Consider the following 19276-nt stretch of genomic DNA (forward strand, 5'->3'; position numbering starts at 1 on the left):
AGTCAGTCATATCTTGACTTACACTTAGAAATCGATGGTAAAGGGAATCTATTGATCAAACTTAACGACAAACGTGATGACTTTTTATTCAGAATTATCAACTTTCCTTTCATCTATGGCAACATCCCTTCAGCACTTGCATATGGCGTATTCATATCACAACTCATATGTTATGCCAGAGCTTGCAGTAACTATGCAGAATTTTTGTATTGCGCTAGACTTCTTACAGGTAAGCTTCTGGAACAAGGTTATGTTGCTACAAGACAGCAGTCTGACATTGAGGATGTTATCATGAACTTGTGGATTGTTACTGTGTATTCATCTGCACCATGAAAACTGAGTTGTTCAATGTGTCATAGTTGTCCTTTCCTGTTCCACCTTCTCTGGACTTGACTTTTTATAAACAACTTGGTTGTTTCTAGAAAAGCAGAGGATGCTTACCCTAATGGTGCACCTGGTCAATGCTCCCAGTTTTCAGTGGAGTCTGAGTTGCTCATTTACTCTTGTAACTTAGTATGTATTATTTTAGTTACTTTATGTTCTTTGTTGTGTATGTCTGTTTTCCATGTCTTGTCTTTGTCCCTGGATTACATTCTTTTAATTTCCGCTAGAACTTTGATTTCCTTGATTACTCCTTATAACATTAGAAAATGAATTTTTAATATCACAAAAATGATTTTTGAATATTACAAAAATGATTTTTTAATATTACAAAAGTGATTTTTTTTAAATATTAGAAAAAGATTTTTTAATATTAGAAATTCATTTCGTAATATTAAAAATTCATTTTCTAATATTACAAATTCCTGATTTAGTAATATTATAAAATATGACACATTTTGTTATATTACAAATTGAATTTGTAATGTTAGAAAATGAATTTCTAATATTAAAAAATAACTTTGCAATATTGCAAAATCAGTCACATTTTTAATATTACAAAATGATTTTCCAATATTAAAAAATCCATATTGTTCCATTTTATTAGAAATTCAATTGAATTTTCAATATTAAAAAATTATTTTTGAATATTTAAAAAGGGTTCTGTAATATTAGAAATCAAAATTGTAATATTAAAACACTCATTTTTGTCCACTTTGTCTTGCCATAGACAACAATGATTCTATGAAGCTGTTATTAAAAAAATTCTGATGAACTGATGGAAGGATACAACAATGTAGTATAGGCTCAATAACTTTTAAATAAATGGGTAAATGGAGTATAATCTAAAATTTTGTCAAGAAACTCTTCAAGTACATACACCAACACTCTACATCAATATCTCTAAAATATGTAGTCAGACCAATTTTGATCCTTGTGTAGTCTCCACTTCTGAGAACTGTTTTTTTCTTGTTTGTTTTTATTGGTTGTGACTTTAAAAGTACCTCCATAATCAAGTTTTTGTTTTTCAAGCAATATACTGTGAACATATCAAGTAACTTGAAGATGAGGCAAAACTTGGCATGGTACTAAATTCATATGATACCTTTGAATCGATTTGAAAAACTAAAAACCTATTTTGCATATTAATAAATTTATTATAATAGATAGAACTCTTAACAAACTCTATACACAAGTCTGTTACTATGGTTTGATAGTTATCTGTTGTACAACCTTGAAATGCATGACTTGAACAATTTGATAACATTACATCTTTCAATAATTGCACAAGGGTGTACATTGAACCTGCTGAGATGAGATGTCCCGTATCACATGAGAGTCACATTTGGCACAGACTTTCAGACTTGTTCCTGTTACCCTGATGCTAAGTCCGTCTTGGCTCCAATTTATAGGAATACTTCGTCAATAATCTTTGGTTGTCTATTACCTTTAAGTTCCTGATAAAAAAACCAGACACGGCAAAACATTTTTAAATAGTTTTTGCTGTTAGACAGTTTTTTATAACCAGTTCTTTCTTACCATTAAAAAATTAATAAACATCAATTAAATGGTTGTAATGACAATAATTAAACTAGAAATACTGTGAGCAAGCAAAGAAAGAAAATACTCCCTGATTCAAATGGACTTGAAGACTTCCATGTAAAACCCTAATTTGGATTATCTCCCTTTGGATTCTTCCGACAGTATGCATATATACTTATTATACCAAACCTTTCTATAAAATTACATCAAAATCCCTTGAGCATTTAAGGAGAAACTGGCTTACATGACTTTCCCATGTAAAACCATCAATATGAATTATCTCCCTTAGGAGTGGTCATATCCAGAACAGTACGACTAATTATTGACACACTATTCAAGTCTGATATAGCTCTAAATTTTGATTGTGATAAAGTATCCATTTACTTGTTGTTAATTGTTATATAGACAAAATGAAAATTCTTGTTTCCGGCGTTTTTTTTCCCTCTGAACTCCAAAGTGTTCAAGATGAGGGAAGATCGGGTTATTTTCCACGAGTTTGAAAAATTCTAGTCTTTTCCATTATTGGAGTGTAGCAGAGCGAGTGAGAAGACCAAGAATTTCTTTAACAACTGAAAGATAACCAGATCTTTGATCTTAAGTACCCATTTCTTCCATGATAACATAGATATTATCACTTCTCCTAGAGAGTGCCGCCATTTTGGAACATTTCATAGTACATGTATATAAAGACTTCAAATTTCCTCTTGCCTTTGTTTTGAATATGCCTATGCAGCTGCCACTTTTAAGATGTTTCACTGGTTATCTCAACTGGCAAAGGCCCATTACAGGAAGAACAATCTCAGTCTACCTTTTGTGGTATGATACCTTGTGAAACAATTTCAAAGATATTTATTTACTTATAGTTAAGTTATTGTCCAGACAAAGTGAAAATGCCTGTTTCTGACCTCTTTTTGGCCCCTAATTCCTAAGCACTTCTAGTCTTAATCCCCAAAATTAATTCCAGTCTTCCCTTTACTACACCATAAAGAATAATTTCATTTAGATCCTATTCATACTTAAGTTGTTGTCTGGAAACAAAATTGTCTATGGATGCGAAACAAGGATCCAGAAACAGCACATTAGCATTATACCACTCATACAAAAAACAAAACCAGAAAGCATGTGGGTAAGGCAGACTAACAGTCAAACTGATGGACAATGTGCAAATCTTTTGTGATGATGATAGGGCACTACATTACCCAATATATTCTTCCACTTCTGCTGATGACTTTGCTGTTGATGGTGCTTCAATATCTGAAGTAGATACAAGAGGCTGTCAAAATGACTTATATTTTACAAAATTTTGCATGAACTTTAAGAATTAAAATCATGAACAAATGAGCGGAAAAATGTACAAAAAATAAGTGTACCCTTTTCATCATGGATCAAATACCCTAACACAGTTTTTATGCAAGATAAAAATATATTGTCACTTTCACCTTCATTAAAATCTGTTGAGAATAAAATTTAGTTTGAGAGTAGATGGTGACAGACACCAAGTGATTGCATGTAAGGAAGGGAGGCTTAAACATAACCCCAGTCATTTAGTTTTTGTAATTGATTAAAAAAATTGGTCAATCAAAACTATAAATAGGCTCAGGTGGCCATCTACTTCCATCAAGCAGAATTGAAAAATTATTCATATGCAACACTCCTCTTTTTCCTTGTTTGAGTAAAATTTGTTTACTATGGGTTCAATATTAGTAGAGATGGCCAAACTGTATTTCCCCATAGGGTTATCATGACATTTTTAGTCTGCCACATGCAGGTAATCACTAAGCCACCTGAACCACACAAAAAGTAGATCTTTAGTATAAGATGTTAACCCTTGTCGTGCTACACCTGGACCTGGTTCCACTTCATTGGTTCTGGCAGTGTCAACCTTAGTTTAGGAAAGCGCAATTTGTGTCCATCTGCAAGCAGCATGACAGTGCTTTAAAACGAGGCCATCTGATATTAAGTTTGATAATAAATAATGACTTGAAAGCTAAAAGAAGAGGTCACAAGTTTCCGCTGTAAAAAAAATGAGATTTTTTGTGGGGTAGGGTTCATTTCTCGAACCCTCGCCAGAGCAGAATTAATCTGTAGTCCTCTATTTTGCCTGCAAACTAAATAAGAATGATTTCAGTCACCACCATTTCGATGTCAACCTCTTGTATTGAATACTTCTGGTTATAGGCCAAACAGAGGCCAGAAATTGGAAAAAATCCTCATTTTTTCACATGAGTGACCCTTCAGGCAACTCCTGACCTCAACTTGTGACTGTAACACACTTTATTTAGCTTCAGTAGCCTTCACGGAGTACAGGCTGTAGGATGAATGTGCTTTGGTTCCTTATTTGTTCCCTTTGAACCCCACATGTAGCAAATAATGACCAGAAATGGACAAAAATGACCATTTTTGAGTGACAGACCCATTTTTACGCATTGGCCCACTCACCCTACCCCACCCCTTGATCACCTATCTTTAATTCATATATAACAATTAGCATCAGTATCATTGTGCAACTAATTTGCATATAATTTGCATAAGTTTGCAAAATATCGAAATCTAGAGTTTCATTCAGAATGCTCAGCACGACAAGGGTTAAGGTAAACAAGTGTTTTTGAATATGTGAATTTCAAAATATTTGCCAGTAAAGTTTCAAAGCAGAGGATCATTAAAAATTGACCAATCAGAACTTTCAATAAGCTCTAGTGGCCCTCCTGTTGAATCAACTGGAACCCAAGGTAAAACAAGTGAAAACTTTTCAGCCAAGTTTTGTTTAATCTACTGGTTTTATATAAGCATAGATATACAACACATGTTTTATCTGTAGGGATACAAGGGCAACATGAAGTGACAGCAGTCTGTCACACAAGCTAAACAAACATTTAATTGTTTTTTAGAAGACGTTGAGGTCAACTATATATGAAGTTCAAAAATATTTGCCCTTATAATTTCAGGGAAGTTGGTCTTTTAAATATTGACCTATAAGAACCTTAAATAGCCACTGGTGCCAGTCCTGCTGAATCACAACGCAGCACCAAAAAAGGATCAATATTTTGTGGATTGAAGATCTTCAAGCCTTTTAAAATTCCCTCCAAATAAATAACAGTAGCTTCAGAGAAGTTGATCTTTAAAGAAATGTAAACAATACTTGTAGGTATTCTTAAACACATATCAACTACGATATCACACAACCAACAGTAAACTGTTGTGTTACACATCTCAACTACACTTGTTAAATTGTTAACCTGATTCAATGACACCATGGTTAAATGGACCACAACAAGTCAAAGATTCTTCTTTAATGCTTTGCAAATCATACAAGGATTTGTGAGTATCATGTGTCAGACTCATAAAAACTAACTGTAAAATATTTTCTGTGGACCAAATTGTCCATTTTTTGTTCACTTTGTAGTCTCCCATAGGCTGATCGAAAGGGGAGGGTCTTATGCTCAAAAGGTTTGGTTGATAATATAGAAATCTGGTTTCTCCAGCCTGATAGACATTTTAAAGGGTCATTTTATAGTACATCATTTAAGCCTGAATGATCACTCATTAAGGATTGAAGTACTAGTGTTACTAATTTAAAAACTGAAATGACAAATTCTTCAGATGAATGTTTTATGATAATAACAACCAACAAGGCGAAAAAACAAGCTCAATACTTCTATGGTAGCAAACTCTCAGTACATTGGTCACATCAAGGAAAATAATTTATTAGTTTATTTATTTGTTTGTCAAATGTATCAATCCATAAGAATAATAATAACAATTGATTTTCAAATGAAGAGAGAGTGGTTTCGTGCAGTCAGACCCAGCTCTTAATTGATTCACTGCTGGTAGTATCTAACTAAATTTCCAATTCACTGTTAACCTTTATATGTTCATAATAACTTACCTAATGTCTGACTTCTACAAAATCGAATAGTTCTCATAGTTTGTGCAATCATGTGCTGAAAATAAATATAATAAAAACAATTGACATTCTTATTAGTACTCTAATGATAATTGCTTTAAAATCTTTTGTTAGAACCTTCCATTAATATATACATCTCAGTCATACCTTGATGTTGATACTGACAAAATTGAATGGATATCAGTAATATAAAAAAATACACAAGAAGATATTAACATCCATAGCCAATACCATGAATCTTTTATCCCAAAGACACATATATTATACATGTTGTTATAAAATTCTTATATTCTTAAAGTTCGGTGATCTGATTGGTTCACTTTGGGTCACATGTTCATGTTCTATATTTCTAATGATTTGTCATTAAATCACTGAAAAGCATGAAGATACAAAGGTAAATCCTCACTCGCACAGAAGTTAATTTACACTTAAAACATATGCATCATCTATATAAAACCACATTTCAAATTTAAAATCAATCTGTCCAGTGGAACTGAGATTTTTGTGATGAAAATTTTCTCTATCATTGAAAACTAGGAAGTTGAAATTTGACAGCAAGTAAAATCTCTAAAAAAAAATGCCCTTTCTATGTAAACCAAAATACCAAATTTGAAATAATTCTGGCAAGATGGAGCTGAGATTTTTTGCAATGAAAATTTTGACAGATGGGCAAACTCCGTGGTGATTCCAATATACCAACACATTGAGTGTGTGTATAACATCAGTGTTAGCCTATTGCTCAAAGAGATGATACAACCCCATTTGATTATGAATCTGTAATCATGATCAGCAGGAGCATGAATGTTTATACCATTGATTATAATATTATGCAAGAGTAATAATTCAATGAAAATTTTGTCTTTTTTTTAAATTAATAGAATTGTTACTTTTGCCATTTTAAAATCTGTAACATTCCCTAAATTCAAAAGTTAGGAAAATAACAAAACAATTGTAGATTATAAAATTTGATATTTTCTACTTGGACAAATTGCATGAAAAGAATTGAGATGTAGTGATGCTATATAATTCAACTGCATACCAAATATGACTGACCTAGCACAAGTGATTCATATTAAACTGATCTAATCATAAAACTTAACATAAAATCTTAATGTGGATGTGGATGTGGAAAAAGCAATATCTAACCATGTACCTTCCTCAACTTTTATTGCAGGTGAGGCAACTAGAAAAAAAGACACTCCTATTAGGCCTTTTGAACTTTTGAAAATTAACATCTGATTCAAGCCACTTCTAGAGTAGGCTTGATAACAGTTCTAGGGTGTAAGAACTGCAAACAAGAGGCTCTGAAGAGCCTGAATAGTACCTGGCTTGATAAATCACATTCTAAAAATACTTGGAAGCTCATACATAAGGCACAATCATGTCAACTTTCATTATTACATTCTGTCTAAAAGTTTCTGAGGAGAAAATTTTTTGAAGTTAAAACATTAAAAGTAGTATAAAAATTATGTTGTAAAAGGGCAATAACTCCAATATTGCTCAACAGATTCACACAACAATTTAACCACATAAAGATCTCATCATGCTGAACACTTGTAACCAGTTAAAATTTGGCAAAATGTAACGGTTTCAGAGAAACATGCAAAAAACTGCTTTCTGGCCCCTTTGTTCTATTTTTAATACCTGCGGCCATGTTTTTCGACGGATCAAAAATCCCCACACATTCAAACCATGTTTTGTTCTAATTGGTCCAGAAGTGTCAGAGAAGAAGAATTTTGAAATATTGTCGATGATGACAATGATGTACTTAAAGTGGTGGCAATATCTCACATGGCCCAGCAGGGAAGGTAAGCTAAAAGGGTCATATTTTCCCTTTCATTGGCAATAACTCTAACAAGGAGTTACAACTTCAATCCAATGGGGAAAGTATAGATTTTCTTTATTCTAAATCTACATCTCTTCAAATTTTTAAGAAATAGACAAAGTAAAGCAATTCATCCCATTCCATGTTCTATTTATAGTTATGGCAGCCATTTTGTTTGGACTATGAATATGTCTGATACAATTTTGAAGCTAATTACTCTAAAGAAAACGGTGACTAAAAATCATATTGATCAGAGTTTAAAAGCAGAAGATCTTTTTCAAAAGTAAACAGACAACAGGTAGCAGAGAACCATGGATGCCAAGTGCTAAAAAAAGCTCAGATCAGATTGGCATTTGGTCATGGTGAGCTAATAATACTGTTTAAAGTAAGAAATTTGAAAGTATTCCAAAATTGAAAAGGCAACCTTCATACTTCAGTTTATGAAAGAAAAGGCTCCAAGGTCCCTGCACGAATCACTCACCTTTTTAATTTTCCCTTTCAAGGGCAATATATTTAATAAGGTGTTTTCCAACAATTTTGACTCAAGGTGACTTTGGAAGGACTTATCATCAAGATCATTTCAGCAATTGAAAGTTTTTTCTTTCTACTATAGTTTTCAAGATATTGACTGAAAAGTGTAAAAAAAAACATGAGGCTCCCAGGACCCTGAATTGCTCACTAGGTTAAATTTTGCCTTTCAAGGGCAATAAGTTTAACCTGAGTTGTTGGTACCCAACAATTTGGACTCAAGAAGACTTTGGTAGGACTCATCATACGGATCATTTCATCAATTCGGCCAGGTGAGCTAATAAAACAGATTCCCCTTAGAAAAGCTTTTGCACCAGGGGTATGGATATCACATTTACCAAGTTGTTTCAACAAAAAAAGTTATGATTTTTAAATTATTGTTTATTCTCTGAAACTTGTTGATATTTGACCCCTTATTATCAATTAGCAATCAAAGTGTTGTTAGCACTGGAAGTTTTTGCTCCTTGTGAAAATAGTAGCATACAGTCAGTTTCAAAGATTATATGATAAAATAGAACTGTAATTATAAATTTGCATTTCTCATATAATTTATAATTGTTTTTTCTTAATGTATCAACTGAATATTAACCTTTAATACAAATTTCAGATATCATCTGTAGATCAAGATTTAAACAGTATCCAACTTCACTGACATTTACAAATTGTTTTATTTCACAAATTTTAAAACCTACCAAAAATAATTTGCAATTACATTAAAAATATTTTAACAGAGTATATATTCCTATACTGTAATTATACTCAAATAAAACAATTTCAGCATAAGAAAATAATTTCAAAGGTATTAAAATTTTCCAAAGCAAACACTTTTTGACAATTGAAATTTTCCAACTAATTTTACTTATTAAAAATTACTGCTCTTCACTTCCTCTTCATTCATCATAAGAAATCAATGAAATTATGAATTATGCATAGTACATTTAATGATTCCTGACAAAGCCAAAAAAGAATTGATTGATGTTCAATTGCAGCACTGAAAGAATATCATTAAGCTGAATGTATTGTCTGAAATATAGTTACTGATTTGTAAGAGATAATGATTACAAATGGATTATTTTTTGTGTTTAGAAATTGCTATTAATCAGTCGTGCAAAATAATTAATTTGACTTTGAGGTCAAAGGTCAAGGTCCAGGGTCACCAACTAATGGCATATGACATCTACCTTCATCTCAAATATGAAGCCTAAACCAAAAGACAAAATAATTACAACCTGGAAATGTCTTGTTATGGACAGATAGACTGATTACTATAGGATATTAACCATTTTTTGGCAGAGCTCTAATCAACTTCACATTTTCTTTATTCCAAAGGTCTAACTTCAATGAAAACATGCAAGCTTTTATTTCATATTTAGTTTTATAACCCCAAATTTAGAAACAAATTTGAAACATAGGTTTCAAAAGAAGTCTCATCTGACTAAGTGTTATTAATTTAGAAAAATTAAATAATAGGATTCACAATCAGTGAAAGATGAATATCACAAAATATCAACTCAAGTTGAACCTTCTGCAAGTTAAAAATGTTATGATGTTGAAATTAAATAATGGGAGTTGATGATATTTTTCCACAAGTTATAAACCTTTTTCTCTATGATTCTTTTGGAAATTTCAGTAAACATCTGTATATCAGGTCACCAATAGTGTTGGAAGAACAATATTAGAAATGTCACAACGTTGCTATTCCTAATCAGATTTTACAGAAAATGATACATGAAAACCAGTTGCAATGACAAATTATTCATATCACCAGTATGTATCACAATGTCCATGGTATGATATTGCAAATCCAAGAAGTAGATAAAATGACCAAATCATTGAGAAATTTTATCTCATAACTACATGAAAGAATCTAAATGATACAACTAGTTGTTGGGCATTCGTTTTTCAAATTCAATAGTCAGGATAAAACATAATTGTTACACTAAGAAATAACGTAATCTCCTGGGTATGTTTTTATTCTTGAAATAGAAGGAATTGAAAAAAAATCAATAGCTGTTCAGTGTTTTTCAAACCTCTTCCCTATGTTTTTTTTTCAATATTTTTGTTGTACTGAAATAACTGAGGACCAAGCTAGGTAATTATATAAAGTAATGGCACTAACCATTTTTTCAAAGTTCACTAATCCATCAAAGTATGTCTTGTTTCCTTCATGAGTGAATGTTAAATCTGAAATGGAACAAAAAAGAAAGTAACCAACTAATAATCTATTTTAACTTTTTGTACACATATAACATATCACAGTACTTATTTATTATCTGATCATCCAAAAATTAAGATTTGTTATTGCCTTTAAAAATGTCTGTCTCACCCAGTACAAAGAAAAGTAGGCCTGCATTGTTCACCTGATTTGATAAGCAACATTTCATTATTGTAAAAGCAACCATGATTTTTCTTGGATAAAAATTCCTAATGCTCATACCAAAGGAACAATCAATGAATCAGTTCTATGCAGAATACACTAAGGAGCTTTTATACCAAGTTTGGCTCAAATTGGACCAGTTATTTCAAAGAAAGGAGTTTTGAAAAATAGTTAACAATGACGAAGGGCGGAGACGAAGACAATGACAACGATGGACACAAAGTGAGCCAGGTGAGCTAAAAAACAAACAATTCCACAAAATTTCATGAAAGTTGCTTGAAGTGTGCAATTATGGGAAATCCAGCCTTTTTTTTTTTTTTTTATTAAAGTCCAAAATCAAAAACAAAATATGATATTCATAACATTGAAAGAGGTTAACATCGATTGTAGTAAAATATTTTCCAAAGTTTCACGAAAATGGGTGCAATAGTCTGAAACTGTGAAACCCTCCTTTTTAACATAACTTGAAAAGTGTGTTTTACATCAATTTAAACAATTCATCAAAAAAAGTACAAAAAACATAAATTCAACACTTTTTGTAGGACTCAAAAAAGAAAAGAAAATCCAAAGGGAGCTGACATAATAAAGAAAAGTTTCACAAAAATTGGTGACTGCAATTGTTAGTTATTGTGTGAAGTGTGAATGGTGGACAGACTGACACTGTTATACAAAAATACATCCTCTCTAGAAAGACAAGCACATACAAATAGTTTCAATAAGTAACAAAGAAACACCTGCTAACCAGTGAAAAACTAACTGCTACAGTTTTGTAGTTTCAGAGGAATTGTAATGACAATCTATCTCTTATGGTATTTTTTAATGAATTTCAATGTTCAAAGGGGCATTATTCCAATGAAATTCAACAGATCAATAACTCCTGGTAATATGTACAACTGACTATCATATCCTAGCTACCTACTTCATGAAATTCAGTACTATAGTTTTCAAAGAGTAATAATTTCGATCTGTTTTAATGGAATATTTTATGAAATTTAAAAGTTAAAGGAGCATTACTTCCCCAAAATTCAGCAGATAAAAAACTCCTGGTAATATGTAAAACTATATCTCATGTCCTAACTATCTACCAAGTTCCATGGAACTCAGTTCAGCAGTTTTTGAGGAGTTGCGCTCCCAATCTGCTTTAGTGGTATATTTCATGAAATTTAAAAGTTTAAAGGTGCATTAATTCTAAAAAAAATCACATATCATGTCCTTACTATGTATGAAGTTTCATGAAATTTGGTTGAGTAGTATCAAAGGAGTTGCGTTTACGATCTGCTTCAGTGGTATATTAAATAAAAGTTCAAAAGAGCATTTATATCACAAAACTCAATTGATAAAAAATTCCTAATAATATACACAACTACATAGCATGTCCTAACTGCCCACAAAATCTCATGAAATTCAGTCTGGTAGTTTCTGATTGAGGATTTGTGCTGACACACTGCTTCAGTGGTATATTTCATGAAAGTTAAAAGGGGCATTGCCGATCACTACAGTAGTGTTATGGTCGTCATCATGAACTCATGGATCATTACGGTGTATTTATCTGCACCATAAGAACTTGTTCAACGTGTCATAGTTTTTCTTTCCTCTTTCATCTACCCTGGAATTGACTTTTTATGAGCAACTCGGCAGGTGTTTCTAGAAAGGCAGAGAATGCATACCTTACTGGTCCACCTGGACTATACTCCCAGTTTTTAGTGGAGTCCGAGTTGCTCATTTACTTTTGTAACTTGTATGAATTATTTTGGTTATTTTATGTTCTTTGTTTTGCGTGTCTGTTTTAAATGTCTGGATTACTTTATTTTGATTTCCACTAGAATCTTGGTTCCCTTGATTACCAGTACTCTTTCAAACAAAATTCTGCAGATCAAAAAGGTCCAGGTTATATACACAACTACATATCATGTCTTGCCTATAGAAGATGACTTTACAGGATTTACAGTTTTAAGAACAAAACTTTCTAGAACAACATAAAAATTAATACTAAAGTCAAATTTTGAAATTCTAACAGCAGGCTAAAAAGATACACTATGGGGTCTAACATTTGTTAACAAGAAAAGATTTTTTTGGGTGGATTTTTGGTTTTAATGTACAAGAACCTCACTTCTCAATTACTTACAATCAACAATACAAAATTTAAATAACATTTGGAGAGTATTTATATGTCCTTCAATGATCATCATACAAATCTATATCAAAATAGGTACTGTTAGGGATCAAAACAAATTTCTAGTGTAAATTTAAGTATTTTTTTTAAAAACAATTACATTAATGACTATTTAACAAAGACAATAATATTTACAGAAATAAATATATACACAATCATAAATAACAATGGTAAAGTAGACATACAGTAGAGCATCAACCCTGTAAGTCAAATTGGAAGCTCTGTATAACATCAGTATATATAACACTGCTTCAAACATTTCATGATGTAATTCATAAATATCATATTATGACAAAGACAATAACTACAGCATGGATTAAAGGAAAACATGAAGAGATTGACCTCATCATTCCTAACACCTTTACTCCAACAGAATTAGGCTAAACCTTACTGTTTAGAAGATACATGCAAAAACTGCTGTCTGACATGTTCTGTTTTTTTTAGCAACAGTGGCCACTTGTTTTTTTTTCACAGATCAAAAATTCAAACAGCCATTTTCTGCAGATAATCCTGAGGAAAAAAATCACACCAACTTGTATTGAATTCTGTCTTTCAGTTTCTGAGGAAGACTTTTGAAAGAAATACCATTAGAAATATCAAAAAGCATTCACAAAGGGAATAACTCCAACATAGGTTATCAGATTTTTACGACAATTTGCCCACAGATAGATCTCATCATCCTGAACAATATTAACAAGTCAGAATTTTGGCTAAACTGAATGTTTTTTTGAAATATATGTGAAAAACTGCTGTCTGACCCAAATGTTCTATTTTTAGTAATGGAGGCTATGTTTTTTGATGGATCAAAAATCAAAGCACAAGTGTTGTGCAGGATACCTAAGGAAGAATCAAATCAAATTTCACTGGAATTCTGTCAGGTAGTTTCTGAGGAGTGGATGTTTGAAGGAAATTTTAACTTTGACAACAATGACACTAGATGTCAAATGCTCACGTTTTTGAATTTTGATTACGATTAGATATTTAACACAGAATAAAAATTTGACCAGAATTGAAGATGTCACTTTCTTAATGGTTCCAGTTGCAACCTCCAAAATCAATCCCAACTGTTTTTTAGAGGTATGGTACCTAATTTCAAAGCAATCTGTATCTTTTACTGAACTTATTATCCAAAAATCAGAAAAAAAAATTCTGACCCCTTTGTGGCCACTTATTTCTTACATGGCTCCAGTCACAACCCCTAAAATCAATCAAGCCATTTTTTTGGGGATATGGCATCTAGTAATACAATTTCAAAGAGATCCATTCATAGTCATTGTATGGACATTTTACAGAAACAAGCTTGTATCATGCTCTTTTTGTCCCTTATTCCAAAAAGGTCTTAATACTAAAATCAATTCTAGGCTTCCTCTGTTAGTATGGCACCTTGTATTACAATTTAAAAGTGTTTCATTCACTAGTTGTCATGTTATTGTCTGGACATAAGGAAAATGCTTGTTTCTAGCCCCCCCCCCCCCCTTTTTGACTTCTAATTTATTTCTAAAATGTTCGTTTTAATCCCAAAATCAAAACCAATTTGACCATTATGGAACAATATCAAAAACATTCCTATGCTTTTACTGGAGTTAGTTCAATGAAATGCTTGTTTTTGGCCCCTAATTCTAAAACTGACAAAGCCATAACTCCCATAATCAATACCAACCTTTCTTTTGTGGTTTCGAAGCTTGTTATAAAATTTTATAAAGATCAAGTACCGGTAACTAATATTCAAGTTATCACACAAAAACCAAGATTCTATAGACAATGAAGATGACATAGAGGACAAGGACACAGATGACAAAGGCATACACAACAGCAGCGCCATACTATATGATAAAACAGGAATTTTTTTTGCGGCTGAATAAAAACTGAATTGTATCTATTTAATATGGGGTAGGCATTGCCTAAATCAGCGAGCACTGTGAGCTTTCCCACATGTGTACCATCAGTGTGAGACTCGTAAAAATAATAAAGGACATTACATAGAGGGGGTCAACCCGAATGAAAATTTTCACTTTGCAAGTGCAATATTTTTATTTATATTTAAGCAGCAAGCAAAATCAATATTTCTATATATTTGAAAATCTGTCTTGTTTATTAATGGTGATTTAAGGTTGATGCCCCATGCCACTCAATGGATTTTTTGCCAACCAAAACCAAATCACAGGTAAGTGATGACATCACGAAGAACTCTCCTATACTGGGGGACCTTAAGGGAAATTTAGAAAGTACATGACATAACCATAGAGCTCACACTGCTTCGTGGCGCTTGCTATTAATGCATATATAGCCCATAGGGCAATAATATCAAAATATCTGTATGTTATACTTAAAATTTTACAGCAACACAAAATTATATGTAAGGGTAACATAATATGTCGTAGGCATGTGCATTGCCTATGGATGCCAACAGTGTGAACCTTACAAGCAGCTCCAGCTATATCCTTTTAAATGAAATGTGTCTGATTCATAATATGTACAAATTCAAGAAATATAATAACAGTTCTTCAGATGGCAGAAATATTTTATGCACAACATGTAAACAAATGCACATCAAACTGACACAACTGACAGCTTTGCATAATTTCCAAAAATAGGACATTAATGGAACATTAAGGGATATCCCACTACATAATGGTAAAAAAACATGGGGATTGCAAAATGATCAAAATGGTCTAATTCAAAAACTACATTTTGGATTCTGTTGAAAATTGAATTTAATCTGTATTTTATGGAACTAAACAACAGCAAAGTTTCAAAAGAATCCATTGATCTGTTCTCAAGTTACCATTCTAGAAACCATTAGGGGACAGACATATAGGCCCACAACTATTTGGATAGGATCGCATAATACCTCACCACTTCATGTGGCAGGGTATGAAAATGATTGCCTTTTTTGTATTACAAAAGCTATGTTTCGATTTGAATAATACACTTTTAGAAGCAGGACAATTTCTTGAACAGATAGAGATGAAAAATTGTTAAGTACATGCAACTTTTCCTGAACTTTTCCATGAATATTTTATGAAGTGGAAAAAAAAATGGAAGCATTGAACATGAGCAAATACTGATTTAATCTTTATCCAATGTTTACCTCATTCCTGTGCAATCACAAATTCTGTGTTATGAAGAACAGGGGCCTTTGCATGTGGATCATATGTAATCAAGATAGCACCTGGAGGTTTTTACTAACACATCAGCTCAACATTCCATACATGGTATAATATTCTTTTTATGATTTCACCATTGTGATTTACTTTTCACCCTTAAAATCCTTTTATGCAATGCAATTTAGATAGAAAATGACAAAAGATGACTTACAGCTGTTCACTAGCTGTTCTTTCTGTAACCAAAAAGAATATTATACAGTCACATATCACACCAGATAAAATAAGTTAAAAGATGTTTTCCAAAATAACAAAGAAATATTTTTGGTGGTCATTTCATACTTATACATTGCATCCACACCTTTTGAAACAATATTATATATACTATTGTTCTACGTTGCTTTCATATTGACTTGTAGGATTGAAATTCTCCTTTAAATTGTATTTTAATTGTGCCATTGTATACAATGGTTGTGAAGATAAATTTACTACAATAGGCCTTGCCAAATTTATTAAGATAGTGATGTCTTTATTCAAATGTTCATTCATTATGTTCAACACTTTTCATAATTGTATATATGTTTATTTCGTACTACTATGCTCCATGTGGAGCCTCTTAGTGAAATAAATAAGTTTCAAAAAAGTTTCAAGGTTGTTTTATATCATTTTTTGGTGGCTATTATATACTTTGTTAACTATAATATTAGACATTTTGACTTATGAAAGAAGTTCACTATATTTTTTATAAATTCTAAATCAAACACACCCATCATATAAGTTGTAAACTAAATTCTAAATCAAACACACCCATCATATAAGTTGTAAACTGCAATAAAACAAAAAAATATCCTTCAAGGCCTCTCCTGTTACCATCTATTGAAAATTGTATCATTATCAAAGATAAAAAGACAAGAAAAAAGAAACATATTAAAGCAGAAGATGAAGATAATAAAGATTTCCTATGAGTGCACTATTAAAACAATCTGCCATGGCTAGTATATGTATCAATTCTGAAAGCAATTTCCAGAAACTGATAAGTGATCAATGAATAATCACATTTACAGTAACATGGAACTGAGGTTTTCTAAATTGTTAAGGTGATAGGGGTACTCTTTTATGAGCTGTTTATGGTTTTGATAATTGTTCATTGCTACTATTGTATGGAACCATATAAATTGTTCGTTAAGTACACATAAGTGAAAAAAGAAAAATATTAACAATACAAAGTCCTGAGACATTTGAAGTTCAATAAAGAGCAAGAATTTTTAAAATTTCATATCTCAAATGGCACGGAAAATTTTGTGTTTAATTCAATAACAATGGAAATTTTAAAATGTTCAAAAGATCTCTTGTTGAAACTTATAATACCAAAATTGTTTTGTTCCAACAAAAATTTTCGAAAAGCTCTATTTGCCAGCTTTTGATTAATGTATGATTGTTAGGTGTTCATTAAAAATGAAAATTTACCTTGAAATTTACATGCATATTTAGACAGATCAAAAACCTAAACACAATTTTTCCTATGTCATAAGGAAGAATCATGATATCTTTCACTAAATTCTGTCCATTTCTTTCAGATAAAAAGATTTTTTGTGAAAAAATGTCAACAAAAATGATTTCAAGTGATGGCAAGGCCAAGTGTGATAAAAATGTTATGAGATTTTTTCATTTAGTTGTTAATAGATAGTGTAGTAAAATTCAAAAGTTTGTATGCTTCTGTAGTTTATTTCTGTGTTGTAGGAGTCTTTGTATTATTTGATAAATGAATACTCTGACCTGATATTTAGGATAAAGTGCTTAAAATGAATAAAATGATCTTTTTCTTTTTTACATATATGATAATAGTTTAATTTGATTTGTAACAAGTTTCCTGATTGAATACCCCAGAGAAGCTGGGACCCAAATTTGGTAATAATCCACCATGTGGTTTTTTAAAGAATAATTAATGACAGAAGACAATGTCAGACAGCAATGGAAGCAAAGTGATGATGGTTAAATATAGAGCAATGGTAAAAACATTTATTTTTTTTCCACCAAAATACAAAATTATTTTCTCTTAGGAATTATTGAATATCTCATGTTCATAGTATTAAAGGATAATAACCTGCTTGTAATATATTAATTTTTGCCTATTCAATTCAATATAAATTAAAAATACAATATACCCCATATTTTACTCTGCTTCTTGCTCTTTTATATATATTCTGGGAAAAAATACTGAGACATTCTGAATGTCAATTTTCATATTGCTCACTTACCATCATTTCAAGTGTTCTATTAATGTCCCAGCTGTGTAGTGATTATAACAGATCAAGAAAGAGTAGGAAAATTTTAACAACCAACTCATAGGCCCTGGCAGAGAATCATATTGCACTCCCACACTTGTGCAATATGATATTGGCTCCAGCCAATATTCACCATTATTACATATAGTGTAACAGACTTCTTTGTTCATTGGCTATTATGATGACATGATGCAAAGGATTTTCCATGTACAGTTGAACCTCTTTAAGTCGAAGGGACCAGGCAAAATTGTTTGAGTCATCCAAGTTAGAGTATAACCTGGAAATAGTTTGGTTGATGATTGTGTCTGCATTTACATCATTTGCTGTGCTTGTACATATAAACGTTCTTCTCTTTACAAGGTACTTCATGATGACTTGCAGTTCATATCAGATATTTCTGTGTGTTGTTTATCATGTCTTAAATACTGAATGGACCAAGTGTTTAAGGGAAATGTCCTTTTTATTTTTAATACATTGAAAACGTCATTAATTCATAACATGCTGTTTTGCATGACTCACAATCAAGAAATTTGTCAAATCATGTGCTCTACATTAGTATGATAAAATTTCAGATTCACAAGTGAAATGGATGTAGTTACTGAAATACACTTAATTACTATCATCTGTTTGATGTTTAATTAAATATTCAGATACATGTACCATTACAATTCATCTGTAATTTTTTTATTTTTATCAAATAGCCGATATCACTGTTAGTGTGAATTCTGACATGTGATACTGTGGATACCAATTTTCGTGGATGAAGGAAGTTCATGGATTCTTGAATTTGTGATTTTGAAGTTTTCAGTATACACATTAATGGAAATTTTCTATTCATTGAAAACCAAAATTCGTGGTTTGACCTACCCACGAAAATCACGAAAATTAGTACCTCATGAACTTTAGTACTTTCACAGTAAATAAAGTTCGTTTTTTCCAGTACTGGTGCTGTTTTGGATTAATCAAGCCATTGAGAGTGTCAACAAAAAATTTCAAAAGCCATGCTAATTGCTGTGAAAACACACTTTGATCATGGTTTGTAATAAAGCAATCAGTTTTCATACAAATTAGTTGACTCTGAAACATCAGGATTAATTAACCTTGAAGTCCTACCAAGGGAACTGATTGAAAACCTCGAGTTATCCGAGATTTTGATT

At 31.7% G+C, this 19276-nt stretch overlaps 1 protein-coding gene across 5 annotated transcripts in view; it reads right to left on the minus strand.

The window, feature by feature from the left end:
- Positions 1 to 1517: 1517 nt before the first annotated feature.
- The window catches only part of LOC148626291 (rap guanine nucleotide exchange factor 4-like), a 124771-nt gene continuing 107012 nt past the window's right edge, over positions 1518 to 19276 (minus strand). For all 5 annotated transcript variants that reach the window (XM_088570174.1, XM_088570175.1, XM_088570176.1 and 2 more), the window contains 4 exons: positions 10300 to 10364; positions 5810 to 5864; positions 3123 to 3177; positions 1518 to 1838 (listed from right to left, as the gene is read on the minus strand). In XM_088570174.1, coding sequence (XP_088426300.1) covers positions 1766 to 1838; positions 3123 to 3177; positions 5810 to 5864; positions 10300 to 10364 — 248 coding nt within the window. In that variant the 3' untranslated portion in view covers positions 1518 to 1765. The remainder of the gene's footprint in view (positions 1839 to 3122; positions 3178 to 5809; positions 5865 to 10299; positions 10365 to 19276) is intronic.

The sequence above is a fragment of the Perna viridis genome, chromosome 2 (assembly GCF_037379345.1).
Source record: "Perna viridis isolate PV_CMFRI_1.1 ecotype Kerala chromosome 2, ASM3737934v1, whole genome shotgun sequence".
Taxonomy (NCBI): Eukaryota; Metazoa; Mollusca; class Bivalvia; order Mytilida; family Mytilidae; genus Perna; species Perna viridis.